The sequence below is a fragment of the Hydra vulgaris genome, chromosome 03, assembly GCF_038396675.1.
Source record: "Hydra vulgaris chromosome 03, alternate assembly HydraT2T_AEP".
In the NCBI taxonomy this organism is placed as follows: Eukaryota; Metazoa; Cnidaria; class Hydrozoa; order Anthoathecata; family Hydridae; genus Hydra; species Hydra vulgaris.
The window spans coordinates 45,508,890-45,530,000 of record NC_088922.1 but is presented as its reverse complement, the minus strand read 5'-3'; the positions used below and the strand labels follow the sequence as shown (position 1 = coordinate 45,530,000).

The 21,111-nt window shown below is 27.9% G+C and overlaps 1 protein-coding gene across 6 annotated transcripts in view; it reads left to right on the top strand.

Moving 5' to 3' along the window:
- Positions 1-21,111, top strand: part of LOC100197590 (adenylate kinase 9) — a 91,578-nt gene that overhangs the window by 40,330 nt on the left and 30,137 nt on the right. For all 6 annotated transcript variants that reach the window (XM_065793393.1, XM_065793395.1, XM_065793396.1 and 3 more), the window contains 8 exons: positions 8,337-8,570; positions 8,712-8,816; positions 9,088-9,162; positions 9,408-9,652; positions 17,571-17,754; positions 17,829-17,976; positions 18,980-19,038; positions 19,112-19,227. In XM_065793393.1, the coding sequence (XP_065649465.1) occupies positions 8,337-8,570; positions 8,712-8,816; positions 9,088-9,162; positions 9,408-9,652; positions 17,571-17,754; positions 17,829-17,976; positions 18,980-19,038; positions 19,112-19,227 (1,166 nt within the window). The remainder of the gene's footprint in view (positions 1-8,336; positions 8,571-8,711; positions 8,817-9,087; positions 9,163-9,407; positions 9,653-17,570; positions 17,755-17,828; positions 17,977-18,979; positions 19,039-19,111; positions 19,228-21,111) is intronic.

The following is a 21,111-nucleotide window of genomic DNA, read 5'->3' as shown; positions in this document are numbered from 1 at the left end:
AAACTGACAAATGTTTTGCAGCAGAAAGTTATAAGAATAAAAAGTAATAATTTCTTAATCATTGCCTGATATTTTATATTTAAAAAGTAAATAAATTATTACGCTTTGCAGGTTGTTTACAGTAAAACTGAGATGTTACATTTGAACTACTTTCGGTAGTTTAGTAGTGTTTATATATATATATATATATATATATATATATATATATATATATATATATATATATATATATATATATATATATATATATATATATATATATATATATATATATATATATAGTATATGTTTAGTTACTATCCCTTTACCGACGTTCCAGAATTTACCCACATACCTTTGTCAATTTGTTGACCGTGTTTTTTTCCTCGATTTTCAGGATTTTTTGTTAAAATATTTTCTCGGGATTTTCATAAAGTCAAAAAATCATCTATGTTGGTTATGCTAGCTACAAAACAAACAAAAATAATATAGTTAGTTATTTTTTAAAGTATAACTACTCCACTGCATAACATCTTTCCCACTATGATGATAATGAATATGTACCCATCAAACTTGATATAGATTATTTATTAGAAGAGCATATGGAAAGTAGAAACCCTCTTCAAAAACAGATATCTAAAATTGACTTTTTATTATGTTGATATACCATTTTATTTTTATTATGTAGATATGCCATTTTATTTTTATTATATATACGTTAATTTTTTTTTAAAAATATGTTTGTTTATGCGACACAATGATCGCAAAAAGTGACCAACGGAGCCGTCCAGTCACGTAGATCTGGGAGATGTGGAAATAGAAGTAGATTGTAGATGATGTCATTGGGTGAGAATCATAAATGAATGTAAAGACTATTTTGTAGGAGGAATAAAATTTTAGGACTCAGGGATAAGGTGAACAATAGCTCACGCTCTAGTCATCCTAAACAAATGATAAAACAATGGTCTATGAGTAAACAAGTCAATATCGATCCGCTGGTTCATTAAAGGCAACCATGGCTAAAATTATCGCACCATACAAAAACAATAAAATAAGTAGATAACAAAATATAAAGTAAAATGATACAAAATATAAGTACGAGCAATATAAAAAGAAAAAATAGGCTAGTAAATGTGCTACTATATATGGTCTAAACTCTAGATAATCAACTGAAAACTGATAATCACCTGTGTGAGATAAAAGTATATAAATGTCATTAATGTAACAAATTCATAATATAAAGCTCACAAAGCGCTATAATACGTGGGTGTAAGAGGTAAAAAAATGTTGGTGCCATGGTAACCAATCAGAATTAAGTAGTGCATAATGGTGATCCCCCTCCTCAGGAATGCACTGCGATCACCAATGATGTTTCGGTGAGCCCGAGACCTGCACTAACGCCACTCGTCAGGGGCGTGTCCTTGCAACAGATCTCACCGCCTGCACTCATTTATGATTTAGAATCAGTACAAATAAATTAAAAAAGATTAGATTATATTAGTCAAATAACAAACCTAAATGAAAAGAATAATTCAGATCAAACAATTACGAATTCGAATTATATTATTTCTTGTTGGAAAGTTAAATCTCATAAATCGTTGAACAATAATACAACAATCAATAACCCATTTGTTAATAATAACCCATTTATTAATAGTAAAGAAAGATCAGTAAAAGAAATAGTAAATAAAAAATAATAATAATAATAAATAAATAAATAGATTTGACTTAAGTGTTTTTATACCACGTTGCCACATTGAACACAATTTATCGCCATTGAACACATTGCCACATTGAAAAAAAAATTTGATGAGTTAGTTGAAAAAATTTTTCGTGAATAATAAAATCAAATAATAATATAATCAAATGAAATATAAAATCGAACAACCTGATGCAAGTTTTTATACCTTGTCAAACTTGGTGGGCTTTTTAAAAATAAGTAAATACCCACTAGATTTGTATTTAAAAATGTAGTTACTTATTTCAAGGAAATTATTATTTTTTCAAAATTTCAAGTAAATTTTTTCTTAAACCAAAAAAGTAAAAAATTGCTTTAATCATTTTAAGTAAAACAAGTAAAAAATGTTCTAGATAAGAATCAGACTTTTTGCAGTGTACAAAATATGTCTTCAAATGGGTTTAAATGCTCCATAGATAACTTATTTATGTAGTAAACTATCTTTGTACATCCAGTTGATACTAGGTTTACATTTCATTTTTTAACCAGAGCCAAGATTTAAATTTACTTACCATTTAACTGAAATAAACTGTAATGCTTATACAACTGCAGAGATAGGTTAGAACTTGAACTTCTGAAGATAAGATTCTTCTGAATGGGCATCTAGTATATAAAATCAATGTAACGTATAACAAAGGACATTAAATACTGAAAAAAACATTACACAAGCATACTGAAGTAGATTAAAAAAACTCCATTTTATAAATCAAGGATTTATAAAATGGAGTTTTTTTAATCTACTTCAGTCGAGAATAAACACTAAAGAGTATTAGTCTTCAGTGTTTATTCTCGAGAATTCTTTCTTGAGAATTTCTCAAGAAATTTTATGTTTTAAATTTTTCTCATTTCTTGAGAAATTGTTTGATATTTTTCGAGAAAATTAAAAAGTTATTGTTGGCACGCTACCACCAAGTTCAAATTGCAATTTCTTTAATTTAAATTGTACTGTGTTGTCTGTGGTGTTGATGCGCGTATAAAGATCTTTTAAATTCAATTTTAAAGAATTTAAATTTGAATATTAAGGGAAATAATAATAAAAGGGATTAAAATAGGAACTTTTTATTATATTTTACTTACATATATTACTAATATATGGTGAACTAATGCAATAAGTGTTAGTTGACAAGTGGAGAAGCGTGTTAGTGTTTTTTCATGTTGGTAAATTATGTTTACATGTTATTGACTGTAACTGTAAAGTAACTATTTATAATTTTGTAATTATAAATAAATGTCACGGGATTTTAACTTGGCTTAAAACTATCTAGTGTATAAAAAAGAGAACAAATTCTAAGTTCTGAAACATTACTTATAAAATAAAATCGCCATAATGCAATGCATGTTGGTATCTGCAAATGGTTAGTTATATAATTTAGTGTAAATATTTTGTTAGATATGATAACTATTATTAAGTATCAATAACTTTTATAATTTGATTTCCCTACTGCAATTCTTCTTATAATCAATAAAAAATAAATTTTAAAAATAGTTTGTTCAATAAACTTTGTAAACCCAACTTCTCCATAGATTTTTTCTTATCATTTAGATATTTAACTTATGTAAATAGTTTTTTATTAAAAGAAATGAGCAAAACATTTAAAGATGTGTAGGATTATTTTAAAAAGGAAGAATGTGATTTGGAATATGCTATATGCAATATTTGCAGCAAAAAACTTATGCAAAAATTCGTCAACTAATAGCCAACACCGACATCTACAAGGTGTCTACAATGAATCTACAACGAATTTCAAAGAAAAGAAGTCGAAAACAATAGTAACTGTTCCACATCATCATTGTCGTACATTTTGCCAATAAGTGAAGCAGCGATTGAGTTGTACAAATAATCAAACAATTTTAACATTCATAAAAGGGGCAACTTTGGAAAAAATAATATCTAAAATGGCAGCTGTAGATATATTCTCCTTTAACCAGATAGCTAAAAGTGAGTTTATACGACAGAGTAAGACTGCAAGAGGATTTAAGCTATCCCTGTAAGGTATGACAATTAATGATGGACTTTTATAATATTTAGAAAGAGGAGCTAGTAAAAAATATTAAGAAATTAAAAGAGGAACAGAAAAAGTTCTGTGTATCTATTGATGAATGGATCACTCTTAAAAATAAGAGATTTATGGATGTTCATTTATATGTAAATTCTAAAGATTTGTACAATCTGGGTTTAATATATATTGAAAGTAGTTGTACAGCAGAAAAGACGCTATAAATAGTAAAAAAAATTAAAGATCTTTGATCTATGCTTAGACAAAGATATTGTAGCTGTTATGAGTGACAGACCGTTTGTTATGCGAAAATTTGTGAGATTGTCTCCTGTTTATCTGCAATTATGTTACAATCATGCTTTACATCTAGCAGTTATAAAAACATTTTATACTGGAAAAAGAAAAGATAAAAACAATGGTTATACCAATGATTCGGATGAAGATGTTGAAGATGAGTATAATTTTTCAGAAAATGAGTGCTGCAATTGAATATTTCAATTAAAGATACAATTGAATGTATACAGAGAGTTGTAAAGAAATTTAAAAAATCTTCTATAAAAAATGATGTATTACAAAGATATGTTACTGAGAAAGAACTTTTACTTTTAAAAGCTTACTTACTTACAAAAAGCTTTACTTTTGGATTGCAAAACAAGATGGAATAGATGGAAATTTTGATAAAACAATTTTTAAGAATAAAGAATGCCGTTAAAAAGGCTTTATCAGAACTAAACTTAAATCATCTATGAAAAGATCATTGTGTCAATATTGCAGAAACATTATTAATTGTTCTAGTGCCTGTTAGTTTAACTGTTGAGAGTATAAGCCGAGAAGATTCCACATTACTAACTGCATTAAAAGGAAGTTGATTTTAAATTAAGTCAAGAATTTCTGCAGAAAATAAAAGAAGAAATCAATATCAGAAGAAATAAAAACATTTTATCTCTGTATAAATTTTTACAAAATCCAAGTTCTGATGATAAAGATGCTCTTGCTTCTTCTTTTTTTAATTCTGCACCAAAGAATGAGATCTATAAAACTGCGGAAGCCATACTATATAGATTGTAATCCAATTGGAAACTTGGACTATATAGATTGTAATCCAACTTGGAAACAGAGAGAGATGAGAACAGCAATGATTTTGTTAATGCAGAAGCGGAATTAGAATGCAGTGATAAAGTTCAGTTATAGCTTCAAGAACAATTAAATTTATCAATTGAAGACACTGTTAAAGAAAATTAATGTTTTGGATTGTATTACTGTAAAATAATAAGACAAGAATGCAATATTTTTCAAACAACTGGTTCCAGAACAAAAAATTTAGAACTTCTTAAGGAGTCAACAATAAAACCTACATCAACGCAAAACAAACAAAATTCTTCCACTGCCAGTGATTTTGTTACAAAAAAAAGAAATAGGTTATCAAGCAAAACATTGAATGAACTATGTTTTTTAAAATTTCTTTTTAAAACAGAGAAATAAATTTATTAATGAAAAATTTTTTTTTTTGATATTTATTTTCAAACTATGTACTTAGTTTTTCGTATTTCTAAATAAACTCTGATTTTTAAGATCTTGTTTCAATGTTTGTTAGTTAACAGTTATTGCTTTTCAAATCTTTTTCGATTATTTAACAATTATTTTTGAATGAAGCATGTAATTTCAAATATTTATCAATTAACTTATACACTATTCCTAACACAATATGCGAAACAGGAGGAACTACATTTTCTATAATTACGTGGTAAAGCTAAGTGCTGAAAATCAATTGAATTACGAAACTTATGTAGGGCTCTTAAGTTTCCACAATGTCTATTCTCACACAAGTTCTTATTGTCAGCACTTTCCAGAGATTGTATTGTACTCCTTGTGATGTTACAATTAGTAGATGTGTGAGGCATTCAATCTAGTTCAACTAGGTCTGTAGAACTAGGGAACCTAGCAGTTGAACACTAGTGTCCCAGAGCATCAACAATGAAATGAAAATCTCCACCCTAGAAAAAACCTAAAATTTTTGCCTTTAAGTTTTAAATTTGACAATTATTTAATGTCGCAAGTATAAATAATAAATAATGCAAGTGTCTTCTTGCAACAGACTAAACCCTGATACATACAAAATAAATGAACATCATATACAGAACCTGATGATTTAGAAATGACAACTTTAAAATGGAATTTCGTATACTTTCTACCCTTATCCCAAGCAATAAGTAGCCACAACTCTTTACCATAACTAACATCTGAATTGAGATGGCTCTGAATTTAAAGACAGTTAAAAACCTCTCCAATATAAATTGGCAAGTTCTTAACCATCAATATTAATAATTAACAAGGTGCTTCATTCGTAAATGGATAAAGCAATATGGACTTTACAGTAACATGTTTTTTACTGACATGCATTGCCCATATTTCTTGTTCTTGTCATCTTGGGCTCAGATAGGAAAATCCTTGCACCAAGATTACACAGAATAAGTCTTAGCCTTTGGAATTCAGCTGTTGGTATTCTTAATTAGTTTTGCAGCTTTATAGTATCAGAAACACTTAACTGTATAACTAAACCTAACTTATTTGCACAATAAAATATTGACTTCACACAAGATAGAGAATTGCAAAACAACATAGACAAATCAGTTTCTAAATCTGAGCAAAATAATAGTTTAAGGAATATAAAAGCAAGTTTAGATTGTCTAGCTGCAACATGTCTAATTAATTTAGAATAAGGTTTACCATGCCATAACTTAATGTAAGTATATTTTTTACCAACTATTCTATGGTTTACCGAACTTAAATTCTCAGTTTAATTCTTTAGAACTAATGTTGTCATAGTCTAAATAAGAATCAACATCAACTAAATCCATGTCATCGCTAACAAAACATTTGCAAATTGTCAACTGTTCTAGTTTATATCACTAATTTTTAAATATATATTTTTTTTAATTTAATTTTTCTTTAGCAATCTTGCATTTTGGCACAAGCAGATGCAAGTTTACATTATGTTGTTTTTAGTTTTTTTTTTAAATAAGTTCTCCTGTTTTAGCCTAATACTCATAGTCTCTAATTAAGAACTTAATAAGTTGCAATGTATGTTGAGGGCCCTATTTTTAGAAATTAAATCTGTAATTTGATCTTCCAACTTAAATACCTGGATTTTAAATTTCTCTATTTGCTCCACATTTATTTTATTTTCAGAAGTTAATTGATCAAATTAAACAGAAAAATCTGTTTTTTATAGCTTCAAAATTTTGTTTATATTTCTTTTTTGGTGTGTAAACTTTAGGCAAATTTTATCAAACTCATCATTACTAGGCATATCAAAATCAGTCAGCAAAAGAAAGCTCATAAAACTAAATAAAACGCTTCTTATTTTCAAGACTTTTGTTAAAATGGAAATGACATTGTTAGTAATTTTATTTGCCTTAATTAATTGCTTAACATAAGGAAAGTTACACTTATCTAGTGAATTTTTATACTTTTTATGCAGAAATACTTTTTTTTAATAAACTTGTGACGTCATGCTCGCTTTTACATTGAGTAAAACAGCCATGATATATACTAGGGTGTCCCAAAAAGTGCTAAAAAATTACAAAAGTTTACAAATTACAAAAAATTACAAAAATTACAAAAAAATACACAACTTATGTGATTGCCTGATTCTATTTTAAAAATTTTAGAATGCTTAAAAAATAATTAGGGGTCAATCAAGGTCCTCAAATTTACATGAAAATCTTTAAATGGTTGGTTTAATGCTTAAACACAGACCACAATCTGTGTTTAATGCTTAACACAGATTTTTATAGCATAGTTAGTAATTTAGTTATAATGAATAAAACCACATAAATGGGTAGGCCTCCTGAATAACTTAAATTTAAATTTATTTAAAGTTTATACTCCTATACTATATATGTGCTTGTGGATGTCTTGAATATATGTACTTGATGTTTAAATATATGTGTTTGTGGATGATTTAAATATATGTGCTTGTTATCAATTTTAAATATCTACAACTTTCAAGCTAGTAATAATTTGTATGCCTTTTTATAGAAGAAAATTAAACTTAAACATTTGGAAAATAACATAGATTACTGGGTCAGATACCATACCTAGTAACAAAACTAGTTACAAGACTTTGCTTGCATAAGTTACCACATCAAAGTGCAAAGTGCAATAATGCTTACCACATCTGACAACAAAATCAGTCACCACACCTGACAACAACATTAGTCATCCTATGTAACAGTTTATTTTAAAATTCTTTTTCCAAACTATGATCTTTATTTTCGAAAATTTTTATTTTACATTTTACATGTTAATCTTTAAATATGTAAATGAAACTATTGCAATATTAAATGATAATCTTTTACGCATAATTAATGCATTAATCTTTTATGCATAATTAATGCATTAATCTTTTATGCATAATTAATGCATTAATCTTAATGCATTGTAAAAAACTCTTAAATTAAATGATTCAAAACCTTTAAAACATTTTTTTAAATGTTTATGATGGTTTTTTTCTAGTTAAAAACATTTAAAGTTTTTTAAAGTTTACCAAAATATAAAAAAATAAAAAATTTTGATTTCATCTCATTTGTTTTACTTTTGTAATGTTTTATTTTTTTAAGATTTCTGACGACGATCTTTTAAAACGATGCAACAATTTGAAGGTTGATCCTGTAACAAATGACTCATACACAGTGGAGTTTTACAATGATGAAAATGACAATGCTTTAATAGAAAATAAATCTAACTCAACAATTGGAGAAAAAAGTTTAGAAGAAACTGGACAAGAAGATGGTCATGAAGACAATGAACAGAAAGATGAGGATAACCAGGATAATAATCTTGTTATTATTAATGTGAGTATGATGATGATCATGATTATTATGGTTATGATGATCATAACTGTGATCATAATGATAATCATAATCAGGGTTGTGATGAGTGTGATTATGTTAATGACCATGATTCAAATATATAGTTTTATTATTCTAACTTAGAAATCAAGCATTGTGCTAAGATTGCTGTTACGTTATGAGGAGCTTGCTGGAAGTTTGAATGATACTTTGATTAACTATAAAGAAAAAGTTTATAAGTGTTTAGAGGTTATTAATATTGATTCTACATCTACTGTTAATATCTTAAATGCCTCATCGGATTCTCCTGTAGTTATTAGTTGTTAGTCAAACACAAAGTTTAATTTGCATCAGAAGAATCCACTTTAAAAGTTGTCAACATTTGACTTTTATTTAAATTTTATTTAAGCAAAACATTTCATTAAACATTTTTTTTACATCTTTTTTTATTTTTTAATAGTTTATTAAATTTATTTGTTTATAATTGCAATCTTAAAAGTATTTTATTTCTTATCCATAGAATTTGATGTCAGAGCATGACCAACAAAAGTTAATTGAACTTGATGGCAATTTATCACCAAAGCTTGTTTACATGGTAGGTACTGGTAGCTAGGTTATGAAAAAAAAAAAAAATCAAAACCAAGTATAAATAGTAACAATTTTAAAAATAAAAATGTTTCAAAAAAATTTTTGTTTCTTGCAAAAAAAATTAGTTATAATAATTTATTTTAATAAAAAATAGTTATTGTAGCTTTTTTTTTAATAAATAATATTTTACCAAATTGTAAACACCCATTTTGAATACTCATGTACTTAAAAAGAAAAGTACATTTTTTTTAGAGTTTACTTCAAAGAATGGAGTTTGAATCAATAAACCAAGTTTTTGTTCCTGGAAAACTTATTAATGCAGATAACCTAGTAGAATTTTCCCAAGATGAAAAAAGTGATGAGATATTACGAAGTTTATCTGGTATTGGATTGGTTACACCTGGATATAGATGGAGGCGCAGCAAATGGGGTACCTTGTGTCCTGTTGCATTCCAAAGTGGTGAAATGGTAAATGGCCACCCAGAGTATGCTGTCAGGTGAAAGGTTTTATAATCATATTTTTGTTATAACTTTTATTTGCTGTATATATATGTTTGGCAGTGTTTAAAATTTGGTCCAGGATATTTTAGGGAGTGTAACAGTTCAAAATAATGGTTTAAGTTTGAAATATAAACTCTGAAGACTTGTTAAATTTAAACATTACTCCATACTTTAATAAACGTCTGCACAAAATTTATATATACATACATATATATATAAATATATATATATATATATATATATATATATATATATAAATATATATATATATATATATATAAATATATATATATATATATATATATATATGTGTGTATATATATATATATATATATATATATATATATATATATATGTGTGTGTGTATATATATATATATTTTTTTTTTTTTTAGATTATTCACCTCCCCAAGGCCTGAGGGGGTGCCACTACAGTCGAGGAGGCTACTCATTTTTTTGTGTTTTTTATTTTTTAGTTGTTATTCGTAGTGCAACCCTCTTTCAACTCTTTAACTCTGAAACACGAACCTTGCCGAGCAAGGCCGCTGCGCGGAGAAACTAAGTTGAGCGCTCTACTTTCAGGGACATGGTGGGAGTCGAACTCCGAACCTCTTGCTTACAAAGCCAGCACTCTTACCACTACACCACTACCGCATTATATATATATATATATATATATATATATATATATATATATATATATATATATATATATATATATATATATATATATATATATATATGTATACAGAACTGTGTGTATATATATATATATATATATATATATATATATATATATATATATATATATATATATATATATATATATATATATATATATATATATATATATATATATATATATATATATATATATATATATATATACAGAACTGACCTATTAACAATTTTTTAGATAAATTAAATGTTTGATTTTATTTTTAAATGTTTAGTTTTGTTTTTAGATTAAATAAATGGGTAAAATATCTAAAATAAAGATACAAAAGGCTATTGTACTTCATAAAGAAGGTTATTTGCAGCGCCAAATTTCATCTAAAACAGGATATTCAAAGACTGCTGTTGCAGAAATCATTAAAAAATTTAGAGAAACTGGCTCCCTTAAAGATAGAAAGAAAAGTGGTAGACCTCCTAAGCTAATAAAAGATGAATATAAATTTTTGAAAGCCCTTTCTTTAAGAAATAGGAAAAAAACATCAAATGAGTTGACAAAGGACATTAACACAGCAACTCGGAAAAATGTCAGCTCTTCTTGTATTCGGCGACACCTACTCAATACGGGATTAAGAGGGTGTGTTGCAATTCGAAAACCATTATTACGGCATGGCAATAAAGAAAAACGACTTAAATATGCAAAACAACACAAAAATTGGGCCCAGTAAATGTTTAATCGGGTTCTGTACACTGATGAGTCTGAATTCGAAATTTTTGTAACAAAAAGACACCAATATGTTCGAAGAAGAATTGGAGAAGTCTATCAGCCCGAGGGTTTAAACCCTACTATTAAACACGGAGGAGACTCTATATAAGTGATTTGATTAAAATAGAGGGGCTACTCACCGGGGAATGTTATGTGGATATCCTAAGGCACCATGCTGTATCTTCCAGAATGAAACTAATAGGTCATAATTTTATTCTGCAGCAGGACAATGACCCAAAACATTGTTCCCGAGTGGCAAAAAATTATTTAAATGAAATGGCAGCAGAAGGAGTACTGGAATTAATGACCTGGCCTCCCCAGAGTCCAGATTTAAATATAATTGAGCATATATGGGATTACCTGGACAGAAAGAAGGTCAAACATGCTCCCCGAAATGCTGAAGAATGTTTTAAAGTACTTCAAAGAGAATGGCACAACATACCCCAGGATTTTATAACTAAATTGTATGAATCTATTCCCCAGCAAATATCGGCTGTGATTAAGGCAAAAGGAGGACATAGTAGATATTAGGAGTTTTTTATGAAGTTTGACATTAAAAAGTGCAGTTTTCTTAAGGCAAAAGAAGGACATAGTAGATATTAGGAGTTTTTTATGAAGTTTGACATTAAAAAGTGCATATATATATATATATATATATATATATATATATATATATATATATATATATATATATATATATATATATATATATATATATATATATATATATATATATATATATATATATATATATATATGAAGGGTGCAGTGGGAAAACCTGTGATGTCACGTTTTTTTCATTTTGAGAAAACAAAAATATTTTGAAGCTTGAAGAAAAAAATGAAGACTTATTTTACTATGTTATTTCCAATTTTTTTTGAGTTTTTCATTTCTAAACTCATTAATATTTTATTATACAATTTTTTTAAATAAGATTATTTTTTTAAACAATATTAACCAAGAATTTAAAGTAAATTTCCTTTTTCCTTTAATCAATACCTGTTTTTTAATTTAAATACACTCAAGTTCAGAAAACTCTGGTACTTATTCATCATCACTTAACTGACCTTTGTGAGGCAGATCATTAAAAAATTGCTGGGCATCAGGCGTGCAAAAATGTTTTAAAACCTGTAGGCCAGCACAGCTAATCGCCAGTCTCTCATTGTACAAGCATGAAAGGGATTTTTGTGATAATTGCTTTTTTTTCCAAAGCTTTTGATTTGACAACTCTTTCAGAAGGTCCATTCCAACTGAGTCTGTATTGTAACATAGAAGGGAATTCTTGGAAGAAAATAATATCAAGAATAGGATATGTTGGTATCAGACATTTAGATTCTCTGGTAAATACAGCTTTTTTGTGTCATGTAATGCATAATGACTTTTTCATCCTCTTCAAAAATAAATACTATTTACAATATGGTCTGAAAAGGCTAGAGGTCGGTTTGTATGTTTTCCTTGCTGGTTTTTAGGAGAAACTCCTTAAAAATAATCAAATATACAAGCTTTATAATATTTTATTATCTTAACAAAAACAAACTATTTTCTTTCAAGCTCATATAAAATCTTTTTTTTTTTAATTATTTTTGAGAGAGAAACTTTGTTAAAACACATTTTTTTTTTTTATTATTTTTGAGAGAGAAACTTTGTTAAAACACATTTGTGCATTATGTGTTTTATTTAAATGACTAATTAGTAAATAAATAATAAAAAATATTATTTCTTTTTTTTTAGCAAGTGATCCTCTTATTCTTTCTATTCTTGATTTTGATGATCCAATTCCAAAAATTGATAAGATAGCATTGATGCAAACTGGAACTCTAACAGTATTATTATTTCGCGTTATTTTGATGTTATAAGAGAATGATTGGTCATGAAGAAATCTTTTTTCTTCTTTTTATTGAGGTCTTCTTCGTTTAACACTTAAAACCTCAATCATTGAAACAAGAAATCTGTCTTGTTGATCTTTATTTGGATTTTGTTAAAGTACATAAGTAAAAACTCCCTCTCTCCAACTGTCGTATTCTGAAAACACATATAACGCTTGCAATTACATGGAAACCCAACATATGCGAAGATAATTGTTCATTTCTATCTTGTTCCTACTTTCGGCCAAGTTTTTTTTTTTTTTTTTTTGGAATTTCTATAGTATCTGTACTTTGACATTTATGCGCCATTTTTATGATGAAAAAGTTTTTTTTTAGGTAAAATAAAATTTGATTGGGTCTTACACAATTAGTTGTAAAAAGCGCTCCTATACAGTGTGGACATCTCCGATTTAACCCTTGAATCATTTGGACATATCTGGTTTACCTCTTGTGACCTCTTTTTTCACATGGAAATTTAGATTTAATCTAACTTTTTTTTTATTTACCTACTACATAGTAGGGATAATAAGTCAAAAATTGTTAATATGTGAGATCTATATATAAATATATATATATATATATATATATATATATATATATATATATATATATATATATATATATATATATATATATATATAGATGGTCGGACATGGGCCAAATTGTGTCCGATGTGCAACCGAGTCAAAAAATTTTTACAAGATCATTGATCGGTTTGAATTGAAAAATTTTCAACGGTGTCCGTGATCGAAATGTTCGGTTCTGATTGAAGAATGTTTTGTCCGATGTCCGCCATTGTCCGACTTTTTTATGGCCGCCATGTTCGGCGTCCGACCGGGCCGGCATTTTCTGGGCCAAATCGATTAAAATTGATTGACTTTTCCGAAAGTGTTCGACTGTTCGGTTGTACGACTTGTTCAGCATTATTATCTCTCTTGAATTTATTCCATTTTAATCCAAATTATTCACCACAGCTTTAAATTATTTCAAGACTTTTGCTATTGTTTCGCAGTGGAAGCTATTAAAGTTCCACCACTTATTTGGAACACATCAGGTTTTTGTAGTTCTGAGGGAAGAGAAGTGATATTTTACATAAGTGCTAGAGAGTGCAAGGTAAATTACCATATTCGGACAGGTGTCCAGTATTGAAAAGTAAATTTCAGAGGAGAATATGATTCAGTGTCCAGTTCTGTGTACAGTAAGTGTCCTTTAAGTGTTCTGTATGTTGTTTTGATTATTGTGTTTTGACGTTTCTGGGGTGATTATTTAGTTGACGTTTACCGGAAAATAAATGCGTTACAATTAATAGTTAATTGTTATAGTGGAAATATTCATTTTTTCTGGAGATTCTAAGTTATGGTTACTGTATATTTTAGTTTATAGTTTATAGTTGATATCGTTTAAATCTTTGTTTTATCCTAGTTTAAGTTTTTTTATTAAAAATCACGATGTATGCGAAACTATGCTACGTTTGTACTCTTGTTGCTTGTGAACAGATATCTGAAGAGCATGAAATGTGCACACATATAAACGTTAAATATTTTGTTTATTTCAATTCTATTGTTATCTTGTTGTAAACTTTTAATGGTCTATTGTTCTATATACGCATCATAGCTTTGTATGTGACCGCAGAAAAGTTTAGTAATTCTCCAGGTGTGTTTTTCATGCTTTTTTTCATGGGAATTATTTTTTGTTTGTGGTTTTATTTTCGATTATTCACCACAGCTTTAAATTATTTCAAGACTTTTAAAAGTTTCATTCTTATTGGACTACAGGATATTGGTGAATATTAGTTACACATTTTCGAGAACTTATTACACAAAAATACAAAATGGTGCATGTTATAAAAGATATCTATGAGACTTCAGATGAAGTTATTGAACTTAATGCAATTTTAAATGAACAAATTTCCAGTGGTTTTGTTTCTGTTGTTTTGCATTATTTAGTGCTGATCTTCATCTATTTGTAACAATTTATGGGGAAGGATTTGAATCTGTCATAAACACTGCTATTCTACTTGGTGCTACTTATCGGGGACATATTACTGCTAAAGACATTCTTCCTTCCAAACACAAAGTTGCTGAAGCCATGAAAACTAGTGTTTCAAAGTCTAGAATCACAATCAGCCGAATCCTCAAAGCGAAACTAGAAAGAAGTGGTGTTGGCATAACTACTGACATTTGGACTGATGATTTTCACAGAAACTCATATCTATCGATGATGCTGCATTAGATTGAAAGTAATCAAGTACAGGAGGCGGCAATGGCTTTTTCTGTGTTACCTCCTATTTCAAAAACTGCAACTGTTGTCTCTCGATATCTCATTGACAATTTTAAAAAGGTAGATGCCTATACTGCTGGCGGACTGAGACGAATAATTTTCACTACTGATCAAGGTTCTAATATTTTGAGTGCTTTCAAAGATAGTGGCTTTGTAGTAGCAATAGAAGATACAGACATTCATCCAGAAATCTTGCAATCGACAAGAATTTCATGTAGCAGCCACATCTTGAACAATGTTTTGACAAAATATTTTTTAAACCATCTGAACTGAAAATTAATTGCTTATCTTTGCATGATCTTCTTCACAATTGTTATCAAGTTGTTACATTCGTGAAGAGTGGAAATGTGAATGCAAAATAAGCCGGACTCTAAAAAAATATGTAGCTACACGTTGGAATTCACATCTGGCACTCTTTAAAGGAGTCCTTCTAATGTATGATGAATTGTTGATTCATTTACGAGGAACTAATATATTGGTAGCAATTGAGGCAATCGATAAAAATCAGTTGGAGGTTTTGGTTAAATTTTTAAAAGTTTTCAAAGCTGCAAGTGATGATTTGGAAGGGTCAACCTATCCAACAATTTATATGCCAATTTTGCTAAATTTTAGTATGCAAGATTACTTCAAGTCTTTCTCCTCATCTTTTGCACAGATTCCTTTGAACATTACTCCTGAATCAGACAATCCTGAGTCTTACATAATTGATGATGACACTGACTTGGCAAACACTCTTCCAGTTGAAAACTTCTTGCGTTGGGTTAATGATTCTGACTTTGAAACTCAATACGATTCTCAGGTCTTCACACAGGACTATGAAAACCAAAGAGATATTATTACGTACTTGTCAAGTTTTGCAACTGACATTTTGTCTGATAAATTCAAAATAAATCATATTCATTGCAGTGGTTTGTTTCTTATTCCTTTTTGCAAGTCTTTTAAAGTCTTCGGACAAAATGCTTCTGCCAAGCTTATAGAAACAAAGGAAAACCTGCAACGTCTTATACAATATTGTAATTTTGAAAAGACAAACTCATCACCGACCAATTCTCCACCTCAGAAAAAGCAGCACTCCTCTACCAAGCCTTTTTCTAACCACATTTTGCCTTCACTTTCTTCCTTTATTGACTCAACAGCTTGAGAATAATGAAATTGAACAATATGGTAGAACTGACGTTGTGGCACCAAATGTTCAAGATTTAAAAAATTTGGGGAATGAAGTACTAAAGTGGTGGGGAAAAAATAAAGAGACATTTCCAGTATTGTTCATTGTATCTAGCTTTGTTCTTGCCATTCCTGCTACCTCAGCCCCAAGTGAACGAATGAGTTCCATTGCAAAGTTGATTACTAATGACAGGAAAGCCAATCTTGCACCAGAAACAATTGAAGCCTTGATGCTACTTCGAATGGACAAGGAACTGCAAAATTCCCATTTCAATGCCAAGGACAAACACTAAGAAAACTTATTGAAAACTTACTCAACTTTTTTTTTCAATTTACTACCGGTATATACTTCACTTAAATCTGTATTAGAAATTACTACGAACCTGTAAATATGAAATACCAATAAATATGAAGAATTACAACAACAACAAAAAATTGTCCGATTCTTGTGTCATTTTTTTACATGTTCGACGTCCGATCACGTTCGAGATTTTTAGTTCAATGACTGTTCGGTGATCGATCGGTGTTCGGTTCGACATTAGTTTTTCTGTCCGGTGTCCGGGTTGTTTGACAAAATTATTGTTGCTCGTGTTTGACCGGTTTGGTGGTTCGGACCATACGAACACGGGCGAACAGAAAAACGTCAATCAGCCCGAACATCTATATATATATATATATATATATATATATATATATATATATATATATATATATATATATATCTATATATATAAATATATATGTATATATATATATATATATATATATATATATATATATATATATATAAACATAATATAATACAACCTATATAAATTAACCTAATATAATATATATATATTAACCTAATATAATACAAAATATATTTTCAACAATGCTACAACTATTGTTTTAGCTGGGGCTAGAAAATAAAAAACCAAAAAAACAATTAAAAAAAGACTTGAATGTTTGAAGAGACTAATGTTTGCGAAAAAAACTAGAATTACTGGTCAATATTACAAACAGTGTTTGTTGTAATGTTTGTTATTTAAATATCACAATTATTTTGTTTATATCAATTTATATAATATATAAATATACAATTATGTATTGGTATTCAATATATAATTATATTTATCTAAAAAGTATATAAATACAAAGTAAATAAATTAAAATCTTTTATTTCTAGCTTTTTAGATAAGATGTATTTACTCTCTTCTAATGAAGCTGTTGTTAAATTCATGACATCTCCACGTCAGTTTATTATTCCTTTACAACACATGTTATCACCGTACAAAATAGCTGTCTTAGGACCTCCTCTTTCAGGAACAACAACTCTTTGTAATGGTTTAGCTATTCAGTACAAAATTCAGGTAATTCAGGTTTTTTTTATTAAAAAAAAGAGAAATAAATACCCGTGCACATTATTTTTGTTTCAATTTTAAAGGTAATCGATGTAGCGGGTTTTGTAAAAGTGCGCTTGAAAAAGTTACAAGATGAACGGTTACCAAAGTTACTAGAAGAAGCTATAATTAAAGTGAAAGGATCAGAGGACTTAGCTAAAAGAGATACTCTTGTTGATACTGAAAGTTCAAGTATGATGTCATGTCTTTTAAAATTTCTTAAATAATATGTTTACATTGACTAACTTTCATTAAAAGTATTTTGCCATCCATATGTTAAAATCTTACTTTTAATTGTTGGTATTATAAACAATTTAGTATTTTACAAAATAAAAAATAAATTTTTACACAAAAAGTTGTTAGAAAAGAAACTTTTGCGAATTATTAACTTATGCATATAAAAAGTTGATGATTCTCTTTTTGGTCCTAACAATCATTTGCCAGTTTTAAATTTTTCAAGTCAGTTCAAAATAATGTTTTATTAAACAAATTATACAAAAAGCTAGTCAAAGCAAGTCAAAAGTAAGTTATAATAAATAATTTAAAAAAAAAAAGAAAATAAAAACTTTTTGAAGGAATTAAAGTTAATGGAGTATTTGTATAAAGAACTATAAACAAAATTTGTATATATATGAATTTAATCGGTATATGAATTTATATGTGGTAGTGGTGTAGTGGTAAGAGCGCTCGCTTTGTAAGCGAGAGGTTCGGAGTTCGACTCCCACCACGTCCCTGGAAGTACCGCGCTCAACTTAGTTTCTCCGCGCAGCGGCCTTGCTCGGCAAGGTTTGTGTTTCGGAGTTTAAGAGTTGAGAGAGGGTTGCACCACGAATAACAACTAAAAAAAAAAAAAAATAATAATAATAAAATAAAAACACAGAAAAAAAAAAAAAAAAAAAAATGAGTAGCCTCCTCGACTGTAGTGGCCCCCCTCGGGCCTTGGGGAGGTGAATAATCTTAAAAAAAAAAAAAAAAAAAAAAAAAAAAAAAAAAAAAACAAATTTACTGCAAAAAAGGCTACTGGAAAACGAAGAATAGAGGGAAACGGTTGACAGAAGACTTGAAAAGTTGTAGGTTGTATGTATTAGAAAAGCATGAAGATGGGCAAGAGTTTTAAAGGATTGAAGTGCGAGGAAAATTGTTATAAATGTTTTAAGATTCAACTTAAAAGTTCAACTGAAACGCTTTTTTTTAGTAAATGAAGATAAACAATTACTTCTCAATGAAATCGATATTAATGAAAACCATCCACAGGTAAACAGTTTGTATTTGTGTATTTATGTTGCACTTTTTTTTCATGAATAAAAGTTAAACCCTGTTGTGATAGGTTATAGAGGAGGTGGATGCAAAAATAAAAGAATTAGAGTTAACTCCCAAAGAGTATGTCGATTGTATTGAAGAAGCTCTGATTTCTGCTTTCAAAGACACAAATAAAGATTACAGGTAGAGTAATATTTGTATATATATATATAATTTATATATATATATATATATATATAATTTTTATATATATGTATATATATATATATATATATATATATATATATATATATATATATATATATATATATATATATATATATATATGTGTATATATATATATATATATATATATATATATATATATATATATATAAATATATATATATATATATATATATATATATATATATATATATATGTGATATATATATATATATATATATATATATATATATATATATATATATATATATAAATATTATATATATATATATATATATATATATATATATATATATATATATGTATGTATATATATATACAGCCCTCAGAATTAGGGTCGACATTTGGAAATGCTGACCCAACTGCCGATCTTAAAGAATTTGAGGTTGGCAAAAAATTGCCGACCTCGTTTTTATGGTTTATGGTAACCCTTTTGTGTCAATTTTTTTTAAAAACCGGATATCGACCTCTAAGAGTTAGAGATTGGCAATTTATTACCGTCCTCACATTTCCTAATTCCAAGGGTTGTATATATATGAATATATATATATATATATATATATATATATATATATATATATATATATATATATATATATATATATATATATATATATATATATATATATATATATATATGAATATATATATATGAATATATATATATGAATATATATATATGAATATATATATATATATGAATATATATATATGAATATATATATATATATATATATGAATATATATATAGTATTATATATATAGAGGCTATAGTAGCCAATCCCTTATTTTTTTTCGACAACCAATTTTTGTGCAGAGTGACTAAGGAGAGGCGTAGAGTTTATGTTTATATAAAAAAAAAATTTGTTTTTTATTTTTTCTTGATAGAAGTATTCGCACCAATTGTTCAAAGTTACACTTTTTATGGTTTTTGACTATTTTAAATCAATTTCCAAGCATTGGCGTGAATAGATTCTGATGTCAAATCCAGTTAATTTTTTCAATGATAGTTTCTTAATATATTTCTGTACCAAGAAAAACGCCGTGCTTATTAATTTAAAAAATATGTTGTACACTAATTACGATAGATAAATTAACACTTTGGTTATGGAAAAGTGATTTTTTGTTGACCTTTGAGCTTTTTCTCAGCCATACGACAAATTTTATGATTTTTACCACATTTTGGTATCAAATGATGGTTTTTTTTTTAAATGCTATTACTGGAGCCTTGGATCAAACAAATCCAAATCCAAAATGGTTTCCTTCGAAGATTGGGTAAAGGACTTTTGATCTTTAGTGTAAACAAAACTAGATCAAAACGTATTAATGTGATTCAAAAATATATATACACCTTTTTTTTTGTGGTTTTTTAGGTGCTCTAAGAAGACCTAATGGTTGCATCACAGAGCAACCATTAGGTCTTCTTCATGTCAAAAAAAAATACTAGAGTAGGCATCGATCAGTGAAGGATCCAGCATTTTTTTGGTGTTTGAGCTAACAGACATGGCACAAACTCCAAACATTTGTATGTTTATACTTATGTCAAATAAGAGGCTTTGCAAAATATTGCGATAATTGGAGGCTGGGAACAAAAAAACCCTAAAATTTCATCCCCCTGCCCCAAACATGAGAGCAATAAGCTGGTAAAATAATTTTTTAGCTATTATAAACTAAGTTTAAATTCATCTATAAATTTTAAGTTTCATAATATTATTTCTCAGCGTTCATAAATTATGACCATATAAAGTTTAAACCCCCCTCAATTTGAAGGGGTTACAAATTTTATATGGTCATAATTTTTGAGCACTTAGAGATTGTAAAACAATATTTAAAATTTATTGA